Source organism: Bolinopsis microptera, chromosome 11, assembly GCF_026151205.1.
Source record: "Bolinopsis microptera isolate Bmic1 chromosome 11, MBARI_Bmic_1.0, whole genome shotgun sequence".
Classification (NCBI taxonomy): domain Eukaryota; kingdom Metazoa; phylum Ctenophora; class Tentaculata; order Lobata; family Bolinopsidae; genus Bolinopsis; species Bolinopsis microptera.
The window spans coordinates 20,135,048-20,150,356 of NC_087082.1; the positions used below are offsets into that span (position 1 = coordinate 20,135,048).

Consider the following 15,309-nt stretch of genomic DNA (forward strand, 5'->3'; position numbering starts at 1 on the left):
AGGGTTGAATACACTTGATAGGATAACTTGATTTACATTTTAACCTACTATAATTTACTAACAAGATGTTATTTAGACGGTTGTACTAGTGTTCCTGGCGGCTGGTATCATGACTCCAATGGGTCTGAGAAACTTAATCGCAGACAACTTCATTCCTTTCAACCAGATTATGTACATAATTATACCGAGTAAGTCTTATTTAATTTTAATTTATTTTAATTATCAAATTAAATGTAACTACCTAGTTTGTGATCAAGAAGATTTTTAAAATTTTGATAATATTTCTTAGTATACCGATAGAAGAATTTATATATAAATTCTTCTATCGGTAGCTTAACGTTCGATTCTTAACAGTCGAATGATTCTCAAATTCATAATTTGTTCTAGAGTAATTTGAGTCCCTTCCTGAGTTACTAAATTACTTCACAATCGACACGAATGACGTCATAGAAATTCGTCTCTCTAACCACATTTGGCATTTCAGTTGGATTCACCGGTGCAATAGGACTCAGTATCCTCAACATCCGTTTGTGAGTTATAATTTAATTGCCATTAAACTAGGACCCCCTGAGATGATCCAGTAGAACTTCTACATCTTAGCGTGCTCTCGGTGCAACAATACAACAATTAGATTCCTTGCGGAAAAGAGGTCTACTTTAAAATATAGCTGGATGGCGCGCCAAAATATTTGGTGTATCTTCCGCGCGCACGACAATATAATTTTGGTATCGATTAGATTCGACGAAGAAATTATCTTTCTAAAGTTATCATCAGATCCATTATCAGCTCATTTGAAGTATCGGCCTTCATTTACTGTCGAACGTATGATAGGTGATACTATGTTAGCGGCGTGATTATGTACTATCCAACTATGGAGCAGATACGATGAACATTAGTCTGTTAACATAATACAGAACCCTTTGCCCTCATTCCTGTCTATGCGATTTGCTAACGAAATAAACGACTTATAGTACAATTTATTAATTGCTGATAGGCAGAGAATGCTAATACGACATTACCTCTCATCTATCTTTTAAACTTATAAACTTTGCAGGTCGTATCAGTCTGGAACTAACAGGTATAACTCATTTGGGGAGATGATGCGACCCTGGGTATCCTACATATTGTTTAACTTTCTGTGTCTTACCTTCCCCTACTTCTGCCAAGAGGACTATCTGAGCAACCCCAGAGTTTGGACTATTGCGTACGGGTTCACCTTCTCCAACATCGTGGTAAGTTTGTTGTGAACTTACCGTATATAGTGAGATAGTGGGTTATGGCTCATGTAACGTTATATCTGTTACAGAGCGTGAGGACTTTATCTTGTAATTTTTAACACTATCACTTTAAATAAGCGATGACGATAAAAATTAAAGTATAACCTTGCTAACATTTGATTTACATTTCAGTGCAGACTGATGATTAATCAGATGAGTCACACTCGATGTGAGCTGATAGAACCTCCCATTATCCCACTCTTCTTAGCCTGGTTCCTAGCGGTGGTTCTGCAGATATCTCCAGCTACCATCATTACTTTATACAGTGTGTTCTCCATGTTCTCCTTCACGCACTACTGCTATGTTGTGGTATGTAGTTTTACTTTATACAGTGTGTTCTCCATGTTCTCCTTCACGCACTACTGCTATGTTGTGGTATGTAGTTTTACTTTATACAGTGTGTTCTCCATGTTCTCCTTCACACACTACTGCTACGTTGTGGTATGTAGTTTTACTTTATACAGTGTGTTCTCCATGTTCTCCTTCACGCACTACTGCTATGTTGTGGTATGTAGTTTTACTTTATACAGTGTGTTCTCCATGTTCTCCTTCACACACTACTGCTATGTTGTGGTATGTAGTTTTACTTTATACAGTGTGTTCTCCATGTTCTCCTTCACACACTACTGCTACGTTGTGGTATGTAGTTTTACTTTATACAGTGTGTTCTCCATGTTCTCCTTCACGCACTACTGCTATGTTGTGGTTTGTAGTTTTACTTTATACAGTGTGTTCTCCATGTTCTCCTTCACACACTACTGCTACGTTGTGGTATGTAGTTTTACTTTATACAGTGTGTTCTCCATGTTCTCCTTCACACACTACTGCTATGTTGTGGTATGTAGTTTTACTTTATACAGTGTGTTCTCCATGTTCTCCTTCACACACTACTGTTATGTTGTGGTATGTAGTTTTACTTTATACAGTGTGTTCTCCATGTTCTCCTTCACACACTACTGTTATGTTGTGGTATGTAGTTTTACTTTATACAGTGTGTTCTCCATGTTCTCCTTCACGCACTACTGTTATGTTGTGGTATGTAGTTTTACTTTATACAGTGTGTTCTCCATGTTCTCCTTCACACACTACTGTTATGTTGTGGTGTGTAGTTTTACTTTATACAGTGTGTTCTCCATGTTCTCCTTCACGCACTACTGCTATGTTGTGGTATGTAGTTTTACTTTATACAGTGTGTTCTCCATGTTCTCCTTCACACACTACTGTTATGTTGTGGTATGTAGTTTTACTTTATACAGTGTGTTCTCCATGTTCTCCTTCACACACTACTGCTATGTTGTGGTATGTAGTTTTACTTTATACAGTGTGTTCTCCATGTTCTCCTTCACACACTACTGCTACGTTGTGGTATGTAGTTTTACTTTATACAGTGTGTTCTCCATGTTCTCCTTCACACACTACTGCTATGTTGTGGTATGTAGTTTTACTTTATACAGTGTGTTCTCCATGTTCTCCTTCACACACTACTGCTATGTTGTGGTATGTAGTTTTACTTTATACAGTGTGTTCTCCATGTTCTCCTTCACACACTACTGCTACGTTGTGGTATGTAGTTTTACTTAATACAGTGTGTTCTCCATGTTCTCCTTCACGCACTACTGCTACGTTGTGGTATGTAGTTTTACTTTATACAGTGTGTTCTCCATGTTCTCCTTCACACACTACTGTTATGTTGTGGTATGTAGTTTTACTTTATACAGTGTGTTCTCCATGTTCTCCTTCACGCACTACTGCTATGTTGTGGTATGTAGTTTTACTTTATACAGTGTGTTCTCCATGTTCTCCTTCACGCACTACTGCTATGTTGTGGTATGTAGTTTTACTTTATACAGTGTGTTCTCCATGTTCTCCTTCACACACTACTGCTATGTTGTGGTATGTAGTTTTACTTTATACAGTGTGTTCTCCATGTTCTCCTTCACACACTACTGTTATGTTGTGGTATGTAGTTTTACTTTATACAGTGTGTTCTCCATGTTCTCCTTCACACACTACTGCTATGTTGTGGTATGTAGTTTTACTTTATACAGTGTGTTCTCCATGTTCTCCTTCACACACTACTGCTATGTTGTGGTATGTAGTTTTACTTTATACAGTGTGTTCTCCATGTTCTCCTTCACACACTACTGCTATGTTGTGGTATGTAGTTTTACTTTATACAGTGTGTTCTCCATGTTCTCCTTCACACACTACTGCTATGTTGTGGTGAGTAGTTTTACTTTATACAGTGTGTTCTCCATGTTCTCCTTCACACACTACTGCTATGTTGTGGTATGTAGTTTTACTTTATACAGTGTGTTCTCCATGTTCTCCTTCACACACTACTGCTATGTTGTGGTGTGTAGTTTTACTTTATACAGTGTGTTCTCCATGTTCTCCTTCACGCACTACTGCTATGTTGTGGTATGTAGTTTTACTTTATACAGTGTGTTCTCCATGTTCTCCTTCACACACTACTGCTATGTTGTGGTATGTAGTTTTACTTTATACAGTGTGTTCTCCATGTTCTCCTTCACACACTACTGCTACGTTGTGGTATGTAGTTTTACTTTATACAGTGTGTTCTCCATGTTCTCCTTCACACACTACTGCTATGTTGTGGTATGTAGTTTTACTTTATACAGTGTGTTCTCCATGTTCTCCTTCACACACTACTGCTACGTTGTGGTATGTAGTTTTACTTTATACAGTGTGTTCTCCATGTTCTCCTTCACACACTACTGCTACGTTGTGGTATGTAGTTTTACTTTATACAGTGTGTTCTCCATGTTCTCCTTCACACACTACTGCTATGTTGTGGTATGTAGTTTTACTTTATACAGTGTGTTCTCCATGTTCTCCTTCACGCACTACTGCTATGTTGTGGTATGTAGTTTTACTTTATACAGTGTGTTCTCCATGTTCTCCTTCACACACTACTGCTATGTTGTGGTGAGTAGTTTTACTTTATACAGTGTGTTCTCCATGTTCTCCTTCACACACTACTGCTATGTTGTGGTATGTAGTTTTACTTTATACAGTGTGTTCTCCATGTTCTCCTTCACGCACTACTGTTATGTTGTGGTATGTAGTTTTACTTTATACAGTGTGTTCTCCATGTTCTCCTTCACACACTACTGCTATGTTGTGGTATGTAGTTTTACTTTATACAGTGTGTTCTCCATGTTCTCCTTCACGCACTACTGCTATGTTGTGGTATGTAGTTTTACTTTATACAGTGTGTTCTCCATGTTCTCCTTCACACACTACTGTTATGTTGTGGTATGTAGTTTTACTTTATACAGTGTGTTCTCCATGTTCTCCTTCACGCACTACTGCTATGTTGTGGTATGTAGTTTTACTTTATACAGTGTGTTCTCCATGTTCTCCTTCACACACTACTGCTATGTTGTGGTATGTAGTTTTACTTTATACAGTGTGTTCTCCATGTTCTCCTTCACACACTACTGCTACGTTGTGGTATGTAGTTTTACTTTATACAGTGTGTTCTCCATGTTCTCCTTCACACACTACTGCTATGTTGTGGTATGTAGTTTTACTTTATACAGTGTGTTCTCCATGTTCTCCTTCACACACTACTGCTACGTTGTGGTATGTAGTTTTACTTTATACAGTGTGTTCTCCATGTTCTCCTTCACGCACTACTGCTACGTTGTGGTATGTAGTTTTACTTTATACAGTGTGTTCTCCATGTTCTCCTTCACACACTACTGCTACGTTGTGGTATGTAGTTTTACTTTATACAGTGTGTTCTCCATGTTCTCCTTCACACACTACTGCTACGTTGTGGTATGTAGTTTTACTTTATACAGTGTGTTCTCCATGTTCTCCTTCACGCACTACTGCTATGTTGTGGTATGTAGTTTTACTTTATACAGTGTGTTCTCCATGTTCTCCTTCACACACTACTGCTATGTTGTGGTATGTAGTTTTACTTTATACAGTGTGTTCTCCATGTTCTCCTTCACACACTACTGCTATGTTGTGGTATGTAGTTTTACTTTATACAGTGTGTTCTCCATGTTCTCCTTCACGCACTACTGCTATGTTGTGGTATGTAGTTTTACTTTATACAGTGTGTTCTCCATGTTCTCCTTCACACACTACTGCTACGTTGTGGTATGTAGTTTTACTTTATACAGTGTGTTCTCCATGTTCTCCTTCACGCACTACTGCTATGTTGTGGTATGTAGTTTTACTTTATACAGTGTGTTCTCCATGTTCTCCTTCACACACTACTGCTATGTTGTGGTATGTAGTTTTACTTTATACAGTGTGTTCTCCATGTTCTCCTTCACACACTACTGCTATGTTGTGGTGTGTAGTTTTACTTTATACAGTGTGTTCTCCATGTTCTCCTTCACACACTACTGCTATGTTGTGGTATGTAGTTTTACTTTATACAGTGTGTTCTCCATGTTCTCCTTCACACACTACTGTTATGTTGTGGTATGTAGTTTTACTTTATACAGTGTGTTCTCCATGTTCTCCTTCACACACTACTGCTACGTTGTGGTATGTAGTTTTACTTTATACAGTGTGTTCTCCATGTTCTCCTTCACGCACTACTGCTACGTTGTGGTTTGTAGTTTTACTTTATACAGTGTGTTCTCCATGTTCTCCTTCACACACTACTGCTACGTTGTGGTATGTAGTTTTACTTTATACAGTGTGTTCTCCATGTTCTCCTTCACGCACTACTGCTATGTTGTGGTATGTAGTTTTACTTTATACAGTGTGTTCTCCATGTTCTCCTTCACACACTACTGCTACGTTGTGGTATGTAGTTTTACTTTATACAGTGTGTTCTCCATGTTCTCCTTCACGCACTACTGCTATGTTGTGGTATGTAGTTTTACTTTATACAGTGTGTTCTCCATGTTCTCCTTCACACACTACTGCTATGTTGTGGTATGTAGTTTTACTTTATACAGTGTGTTCTCCATGTTCTCCTTCACACACTACTGCTACGTTGTGGTATGTAGTTTTGGTTATTTTACACTTACTGTAACCATGGTTATCCCCATTCCTGAATATGATGTCAGGTATTTCTGCTGTGAATGATAATAATAAACATTTCAGGTGAATGATTTGTGCGATCATTTGAACATTTGCGCTTTCAGTATAACTTCTAAACGAAGATAAGCCTCAGTAGGTAAAGTAGTTTTATTTGTTTAAAGTTTTGGCAGCGGTGCCTCCAATTGTTTAACCAGTTGATAATTTACTATTTCTGCCCTTTTACATCTCCAAATGTGATTACAACTAAAGCAAACATTTAACAGGATTTGAAAAGACCAACAACTAAATAATGGAGCTGTTCTTTATTTTGTAAGTTCTGCGGAGGAACACATCTCAAACAGGCGAGGGTCTCAGGACTGCACAATGATACTCCTTTTAAACGTTATCATATGCTAGTTCTAAACCACGTGATATTGTTAGTCTTTTCAAAAGAGATTTCGTTAAAGTGTGAACAACTGGCTTGTTAACATTTTTCTGGGTGCAGCTAGTTTAACCCCATATAATAAGCTCTTTAAATTGGATTTCTTCACAGTATTACAACCATTTATTTGGAAAGAGACTTGCAACGACCAAATATATTATGATAACTATTATCCTTACTCAATAGCTAACTTCTAGCTCCAAATGTGTCTACTACATTTCAAGCTTGGTTATTTCCACGATTTTGTTGAAATATGTTATATTGCACCATGTAATGATAAAGGCCTGTGGTCGATTTAAAGTTCTACGAAATTAAATTATTTAACATCTAGAATAGATTTTAGTTGTCGTTGTATGTTCGATTAACCTTAAAATAGTTATTTGTGCTAGTTATGGTATTCGGCTTTTTCAGGTACAGGAAATTAAATTTGGGGAGAATCAAAACACGTTGACGCCAAATTTTATCTTAATTATTAATATCACAAAATATTATCTATCTGAGTGGATTGGTGGATGATTTAGCTGTTGTAATTTTAATGACTGTATTTAAAGATGTCATGTTATAGAATATTTACTGGTGTGGAGAGTGTGCTATTTTGATTGCTTGCGGAGTGGAGAGCGTGTTATTTTGATTGCTTGCTGATTGTGTATTTACATCGTCTAATAATTGTTATTATATCTTATTGTAAAGTTAATGTAATAATGTTAAATTTTAATTTTCTGATAATTACTTCTAGTTGTCATGGTTACTTCCAGAAACTGTGCTCATTTTTACACCATCATGTTCGGCACAGGTGGACTATAATGCAAAGAAACTGCTGCTAACTGCTGCTGTCGCGCGCGCGCCATTTGCAGCAGTCATGCAGCAGCAGTTTCTTTCTACGGCGGTCGCGCGCTACTGCAAGTTTCTTTACACTATAGTCTTCCTGTGTCGGATAAGTGCGCGGCGTCAGACTCAAAATTGGATGATTATTGATCACTCTACACTTGTTACCACGTGACTAGCTTTATAATGTTCCCGATAATGTGGCTATGTCCTACAATCCAAGGAACATCTACTCAGACTCTGACTCTACAACTTCAACATCTGCCAAACCCCTAAGTGATGAATTACATAAAACAACTTACTTATTTTGGCGTGTCACGAGATCAAATAAGCTTTTTCGCTCATAACTCATGGAAGCATTTTCATGCCCTGTATTATAATTAAATTGGGTATAAGACATTTTGACGGAAGTCACGAGGGCGGAAGTTTCCTACAAATAACTTGCTCTAACCAGAGCCCTCTCGCTTGCAGTAACAAGTATTCTACTTGTGAAACAAGCGCGTCACGCAGTACGCGTAGACACATGGCTATGTGAAACAAATAACAAATGGTGTGGATAAAAATGTGACCCGTTGCCTGACACCCACATAGGTTGTCACTTGTCACAAAAATTCCGATGTCACTGGTTTCGATACCCTGAGAGAATTGGACCAATTTCTCAACAAGTTACTTCGCAAAGGAAACGTCATAAGTTGCGGTGTTTAAAGGATGAGGGGACCTTAGAAAAAGTTTTTTTCTCGTGCAAATCATATTATTACATTAATCGTAAAAACCACTTTAGTGAAATCCGCAAAGTTGTATTTCATTCGCGCGCCGAGATATCCAGCCAAAACAATTTGAACCTGTGACGTCAATTATGTGAGTTGCTCTGATCCGCGCATATAGAAATACAGGTAAAATGAGCGTGCGGGCTGACTAAATTACTAATTAAGAATACATAAACAATTTACAATACTAACAAGCCTATAACCAATGGAGAGGAGACTTTTTATGACCGGTTGAAAAAAGAATTATCACCCTACGATAACCATGAGCCGAGATACACCTGAAATAAGATTGAAGTCACACAGAAAGGCATGTAAATTATGTATATTTATAGCTCCCAACGTAACACCTAGCAACTCCCTGTATCGTACCACAGTTGATATATCAACATGTCATATCAACACAACACGGTCCTAATAAAAACGGATCGGGTAGGTATGAAATGCATGTCTTCATTCCAGTTGGACAAGCACCAAGCACCAAGCTTTTAAGTTCTAACTCACTATGTGATTGTATCACGTTGTGACACCCACGGTCGTTTCACTAGGTATCGTACTGACGATACAGGGGGAGCCGCGCACTTCGTGCGCGGCGGGTCATACAACGTATGACAACTATGTGACACTATTTATAACGTAAGCAAGATTTGCAACTATTACACCAAGCAATATTATACCAAGCATAGCAGACGAACACATCCACATTCGTTACGCTTTACACTCAAGTCACAGCAAACTAAAACGGTAAATTATAAATGAGTGTACAACTAAAGGCCGGTACACGCGCAGTGCCAAACCGCACGTGCGCACTCAGATAGGACTAGAGGCGCCAAGGGCCAGCTAGTAAAATGTATTCTACTACATCATACATTCAATCGATTTTTAGATCTTCTGTTGCGGCGCTTTGCTGTCTTAAAAGTTTGTTCATTTGAAAGCTTTTTCACTATAAATATAAAGAGTGTCTTTATACATCCAATTATAAGCCACCCATATTTTAAACTGTACTTTCATCTGGCATTTATATTTGGTTTTTGATCAATTATCATATTTCAATGTACAAATAAGATACTATAATTCATTGAGATAATAATTCTGTGAATCGGAAGGAGTTCCCGGAAAAGGATGATGTTGAGAAAAGGAACAGGCTATACCGTTTCGCTGCTTACAGAACATTCTTTCGGATACTGGAGCTGAACGGACTGGGTAAAGGACGGCGCTTCAGACTACCACAGTGTGTGGTGAGAGTTATCCGCAGAATGTACCCCAGCAAGTCAGGCAAATATGTCGGATTTAAATCACTAAACGAACAAGTTTCGGAAAAGCTAAACATATATTAAGTGGGTCGGTCAACATATCTTCTATTTCATATGTATTGTGCTCTGCCAATTGCAACACTTGATTTGATTGTGCTCTGCCGATTGCAACACTTGATTTTATATTGTTCGTCGCACATTTCATATGAAAATACATTCCTTTATTCTTGTATAAAGAAATATGCCGATTTTTAATTGTGTCCATATCGGGTTTCAAACAAGTCAAAACAAAATAGCAGTTTGTGGTTTAGTTAGCGGATGCTACTTATCTTAGCTATTTATAAATAGAAATACCTACTACAACTACAAGAAAGCCTTTCTGAGTTACATTTAACTATTAAAGAGAATTATTCGTAACTTAGACTAATTCAGTGCAACCAAAGATACCGCTCTCGCAAACGCCAAAGGTAACACGACGTAAGTAAAACAGAACAGGACAAAATGTTGACACGAGCGAAGGGTGTGCGCGCACGTTGGTCTTCACACATAATTGACGTCACAGCCCAAAATTGCTATCAGCCAATAGGAGCGCGGCGTGATATTGCACGAATTATCGATTTCACAGTCCGGCGTATTTTTTGATTCTACACACTTTCACAGGACTTAAACGCGAATATTTGAAAGTAAATTCTAAGGTCCCCTCATCCTTTAATGCACGTATTGGACACCAAATTGACTTCATTAAAGAGGACAACCTGAGCCTGACGACTACATTCCCCATGACCTGCCAACTAGAAACTCTAGGGAATAAAGTACGAACAGTTATAAGAGACCCTTTTTGGACATACTTATTAAAAATCAGATTCACGTACTAAATGGACGAACACTACGTGACTTGTTAATGTTTGGCGATGTATACAAAAAAGTGGAGCCAGCCCTGTCATGTTGACTACTTCATCATATCTCCAAACTGCAATAGATATATTTGCCTTATGTCAGTCCAATCTTTCACATGATCACGTGACCGCGCACTTACGCAAAATAGCTGATAAATGCCTGAAAAAAAAACGAAGCACTCCTCTGTCAATAATAATAATATGTAATAACTAGTTTACCCGTGTGTTATCCGTGCGTTATTAAATGTGTACGGTGCATAAACTTAAAGTATCGTTAAATTACCGAATCACAAGCACCCATAAGTACTGGTAAACTGGTAAGACCTTTCTAAACACGCCTTGTCCTTAATCAAGATTCAAGCAAGAGACAATATTATCGTTTGAGTGGGAGCATCATGGATAATAATTGATTGATTGACAATGCCAACCTTGCAGAACATAATATTCCTAACCTTTTACAGCTTTTAGTTTTACTGTGTCCAACATTCAGTTACATAATTGCTCTCTTACAACTTTACAAGAAAATTACCTAGTTGCGATGCCATACACCTTAATAAATTCCTGTTGCCCAAGCAAAGATTCTCGGCTTCCCCCTTTAATCACATAATCCCTTATAAAACAATGAGTGAACAATAAGCGCTCGCGCTACAAGGAAATGGAATAAAAATAGAACAGCTATTCGGTAAATCTCGTAAGCAATTAGGCTGTCCCATTCCATACTTCTACAGCTAATGGCAATGCTATTGTCACTGGTTCACTTAATTGAACAGTTCGTTTGCTTTTAGTTTATCAGAGAGAAATCCAAATAGCACTTATAGGTCAAAATGTCTATTAGCACCCATACTCATAGAGGTCTGAGGACGGTTTTTTGTATCTGTCATTAAATGTTTTATATTATATAATTAATGAAAGGCCGGGGTCACAGGGAGGAGGATAATAGTTGACCATTGTTAATGATCTGACCCGGCGCGCGCTACTTCGAAGAAATTTAGAAGAGTAACATTCTATAAGTATATTCGTCAAGGATAATAGTAGTAGTATTTTTGCCTTTTTTTTGTGTTTTTGATGGTCAGTTTTTATTATCGCATCAAAAAAAATCCCGTCATACAAACAGGCACTTAGCCAGGGGGGCTAGGAGTAGGGGGCTGCATAAATCCAAATTTATGCACGTTCGCGTTCCAACACCGTTACCATGGTTACCATTTAACTAGCTTCCCATTTCTCATCTAATTTGCACGTGGACTGTCGTACATACAAAAAGAATCTTTCGAATTATAATATAGGAGTAGAAAGCTTGTATGTTGTAGGTTTAAAACCTACCAGGACGCGCGCCGAGTTGGACTCGTCGACGGTCCTAATAATTGGAACAAATATTTTAAGAGTATCACCCGTTAATAAAAAGCCCGTGGTTGGTGGTAACAGAGATGAAGCTAGTAGGTGTTTATTGTATGTTTACAACCTACCAGGACGCGCGCCGAGTTGGACTCGTCGACGGTCCTAATAATTGGAACAGATATTTTACGAGTATCACCCGTTAAGGTTTTTATAGCATCAAAAAATATCCGTCATAATCGAGTATACAGTTGACGGATGTTACTCGTCTAAATTTCTTCGAAGTAGCGCGCGCCGCTTTCTTCTCGAGATGGCACTTATATTACTGGGCCGCGCTCAGCCTGTCATTCCGCCGAATCTCTATTATGTTTATAAACATAATAGCCTGAGGTCCCCAGGTAAGATGGCACGTGCCATGCTACGAAGTACAAAGTAGCGCGCGCCGGGCCAGATCATTAACAATGGTCAAGTATACAGCCCATTAAAATGTAGCTTGCACTGAACACAACGTACCTAATTATATTACCACAAAACCGATCAAAATGATGTTAAAAGTAAAACAATCATTGCACGTGCAAATAGATTGCACGTGCAAATAGATTGCACGTGCAATCTATTTGCACGTGAGCTGTCGTACATGACAGTGTACAAAGATAATTCTCTGAATATTATAAGTAAGACTAGAAAACCCGTGGTCACAGGGTGGAACCTAATACTAATAGTATTCTTTGGAAGTCAGTTTTAATCGTGTCAAAAAGTATTCATCCCCACCGAAGATACGGCCAAACAAAATGTTACTCGTACTAAACACAGCGTAATATCAACAAAACCGATTAAAATGACGTTAAAACAATCATTGCACGTGGGTGTAACAATCCTCGTTACTATGGTTACTACGCAAGTTCATATTTTTCGTTTGATTTGCACGTGGGCGGTCGTACAGACGACAAAGATAATTCTCTGAATTATAAGTAAGATTTTATTGTTTTTTAAAATCAGGACATTATTTTTGAAACACCCTGTATTGCACGGTAGCATATATTGTAATGCGCAATAGTCGATAAAGACACCGTGGTTGTTATAAAAAGGAGATGATGAAGCAAGTATTCAGGAACATAGGCATGACACAAAGAAGAATGGTCGGTGGGGATTGGGACCCACTTAAATCACCTTAACACAGTGCCCCTCAGTAATCCATCCTGTCACTCAAATAATTTGTTATATAGTAGTGTTGAAAGTATTAAAACAGACAAAATAAAACACCGATATATTAACTTAAATTTCTGTCATAACACAGACAACCTTTGGATGAATTGTCACAAAAAATCTAAGAAATTAGGATTCAGATCAGAAGAATATCCTGGCAATATGATTTTTTAATTAGATTTTTTTACTACGTACACGAAATTTCATGCATTGTTTTTCTTTCATAATATTACATATATTCATGAGCAGCAATCAGGAATAATCATCGAGCAGGCATCGGTCATTATAGATGTCCATTTTCATTATCAAAAATATTAAAAATCGAGTGATTTCAATCAACGATTTTGGCATCGTGAACATATTAATTAAGCATCTTTAAGTAGCTTTTCCAGAGTTCTGATGTAATCAGATATTATGTTCTGACTGTTACCGGCCAGAATGGGGTGGATAACTGATAAGGGCAAGATACTGATAACGTAATAATATGTACACAATCTCTAATACTCCTATATAACTACGTTTACATTTTATAATGCACGTGTAACGCAGTTTTATTTAGCGTTTTGCTATTTTCTGATTAATACCGGGTCCACGGTAACAGTACCACGGCCACAGCTAGCTGTTACCACGGTAACAGCTAGCTGTTACCACGGCCACAGCTAGCTGTTACCACGGCCACAGCTAGCTGTTACCACGGCCACAGCTAGCTGTTACCACGGCCACAGCTAGCTGTTACCACGGCCACAGTACCACGGCCACAGCTAGCTGTTACCACGGCCACAGTACCACGGCCACAGCTAGCTGTACCTAGGCCCAAGGTTATTGGACCACAGTAGAATAGCGTAAACATGGTTTTGAAACCACGCTAAACTTTCATTTTCGCTCCAAATATAAAATAAAATCATACTGTAATTCACCGTAAAATATTGTTAAACTTTAACAATTTGATTTGTGACGTTTCACAGCGTATTCCTCGAATCTAGATAAAATCAAAGTTACATTAACTGCCACAAAAGTTAAATTTACAAAACGCAGTCCCTTACAAAAACTCATACTTCTCAACTTCAATATGTTTCGTTTAGTATTTAGGTAACAAATAACTGAAAAATTAGAAAAACCTCATCAGATTGTGTTTCAAGTATCACCAGCAAAAAATCCTGTCGTAAACGCACTAAAATCTCTGTTATTTGGGAGTGATCCAATAAAACAAATTGCTACTAATTCTTACATCTTTCAATTGAGTAGAAATTACGTCTTGAATGTGGAAAATGTATTTGAACGAGCTGTACAATTTGGAACGCCACTTTTACAAGCTTCAACTTCTGCTTTTATTTTATGAAATCAACTATTATTATAGTATATATGTATATATCTCATTCTCAACAACTAATAAACCTAAACACTGTCAAGTCTAACAATGGCAGTAATTCTAAAACAATCTGTAGCCTCATCAAACTAGTCAATGTTTGACAATTGTTGTCATGGCCTTATAGTTATATGTATGTACTAGAACCTTACTGCATTCAGGGTAAAAGGGATTCGTCATGATTCAAGAGGCGTTAGTTATATTTTTTATTAAGATCATTATTCAAAGAACAAAGATTAGATTTTACTCGAATAATATAGACTCACACTCTAATAATCTTAATTGACTTAATAAACATAATTACTTTAATAACCTTACACCCAGACTATAAATCCAACATTCCATAATCCATACCAATCTTCAGATGACAAGAGAATTAACCCACATACATAATTATATCAAAAACATAATTATCAAAACAAACTTCCTTCAGCTGCATAGTTCGTATAACATCAAGTCACCTTCGTTTTAAAAATCAATAAATTACAAAAAACTTTTTATACTCTCGAAGAAATCGAATAGTTCGGGACTCTGAGAGCCCTTGCTGAATCAAGTCTGTTAATATCCTGTGAACTTGTCACGTGCGAACTTGTCACGTGTGAACTTGTCACGTGCAAACTTGTCACGTGTGAACTTGTCACGTGCTAGAGAGAGATCTTGTCGGAGAGAACGAGGCTAACTGTTACTTAGTACACCAATCTGAAATAAATTAGGGTTAGAATATTTAAAATATGTTTGAGAATTTGCTCTGGGGAACGTGGTCATGTTCATGTTAGTATTATGAATTTATTAAATTCATTTAAGAAATACGTCAATAAGATTCGACAGAAAAATTCAGAGCTGAACAGCGAACAAATATTTTTTTAAAAATATTAATTACTTTTTATAAATTTTTGAGTATTTTATAAGCCGTAGTACATACATATTGCATT

General features: G+C 37.5%; 2 protein-coding genes and 1 long non-coding RNA gene across 4 annotated transcripts in view; 1 reads left to right on the forward strand and 2 right to left on the reverse strand.

The window, feature by feature from the left end:
* The window catches only part of LOC134823558 (ethanolaminephosphotransferase 1-like), a 35,749-nt gene extending 28,339 nt beyond the window's left edge, over positions 1-7,410 (forward strand). The window contains exons 7-12 of one of the 2 annotated variants that reach the window (XM_063835081.1): positions 77-188; positions 485-530; positions 1,055-1,232; positions 1,410-1,586; positions 6,378-6,450; positions 6,578-7,410. In XM_063835081.1, the coding sequence (XP_063691151.1) occupies positions 77-188; positions 485-530; positions 1,055-1,232; positions 1,410-1,586; positions 6,378-6,440 (576 nt within the window). In that variant the 3' untranslated portion in view covers positions 6,441-6,450; positions 6,578-7,410. The remainder of the gene's footprint in view (positions 1-76; positions 189-484; positions 531-1,054; positions 1,233-1,409; positions 1,587-6,377; positions 6,451-6,577) is intronic. The other variant, XM_063835082.1, reaches the window with a different exon arrangement.
* The window catches only part of LOC134822809 (chitooligosaccharidolytic beta-N-acetylglucosaminidase-like), a gene marked incomplete in the record, with an annotated part of 941,725 nt that overhangs the window by 483,241 nt on the left and 443,175 nt on the right, over positions 1-15,309 (reverse strand).
* The window catches only part of LOC134823564 (uncharacterized), an 83,806-nt gene continuing 81,837 nt past the window's right edge, over positions 13,341-15,309 (reverse strand). The window contains exons 2-3 of the long non-coding RNA XR_010161316.1: positions 13,735-14,324; positions 13,341-13,626 (exon numbers count right to left, since the gene is read on the reverse strand). This is a non-coding gene — a long non-coding RNA (uncharacterized LOC134823564). The remainder of the gene's footprint in view (positions 13,627-13,734; positions 14,325-15,309) is intronic.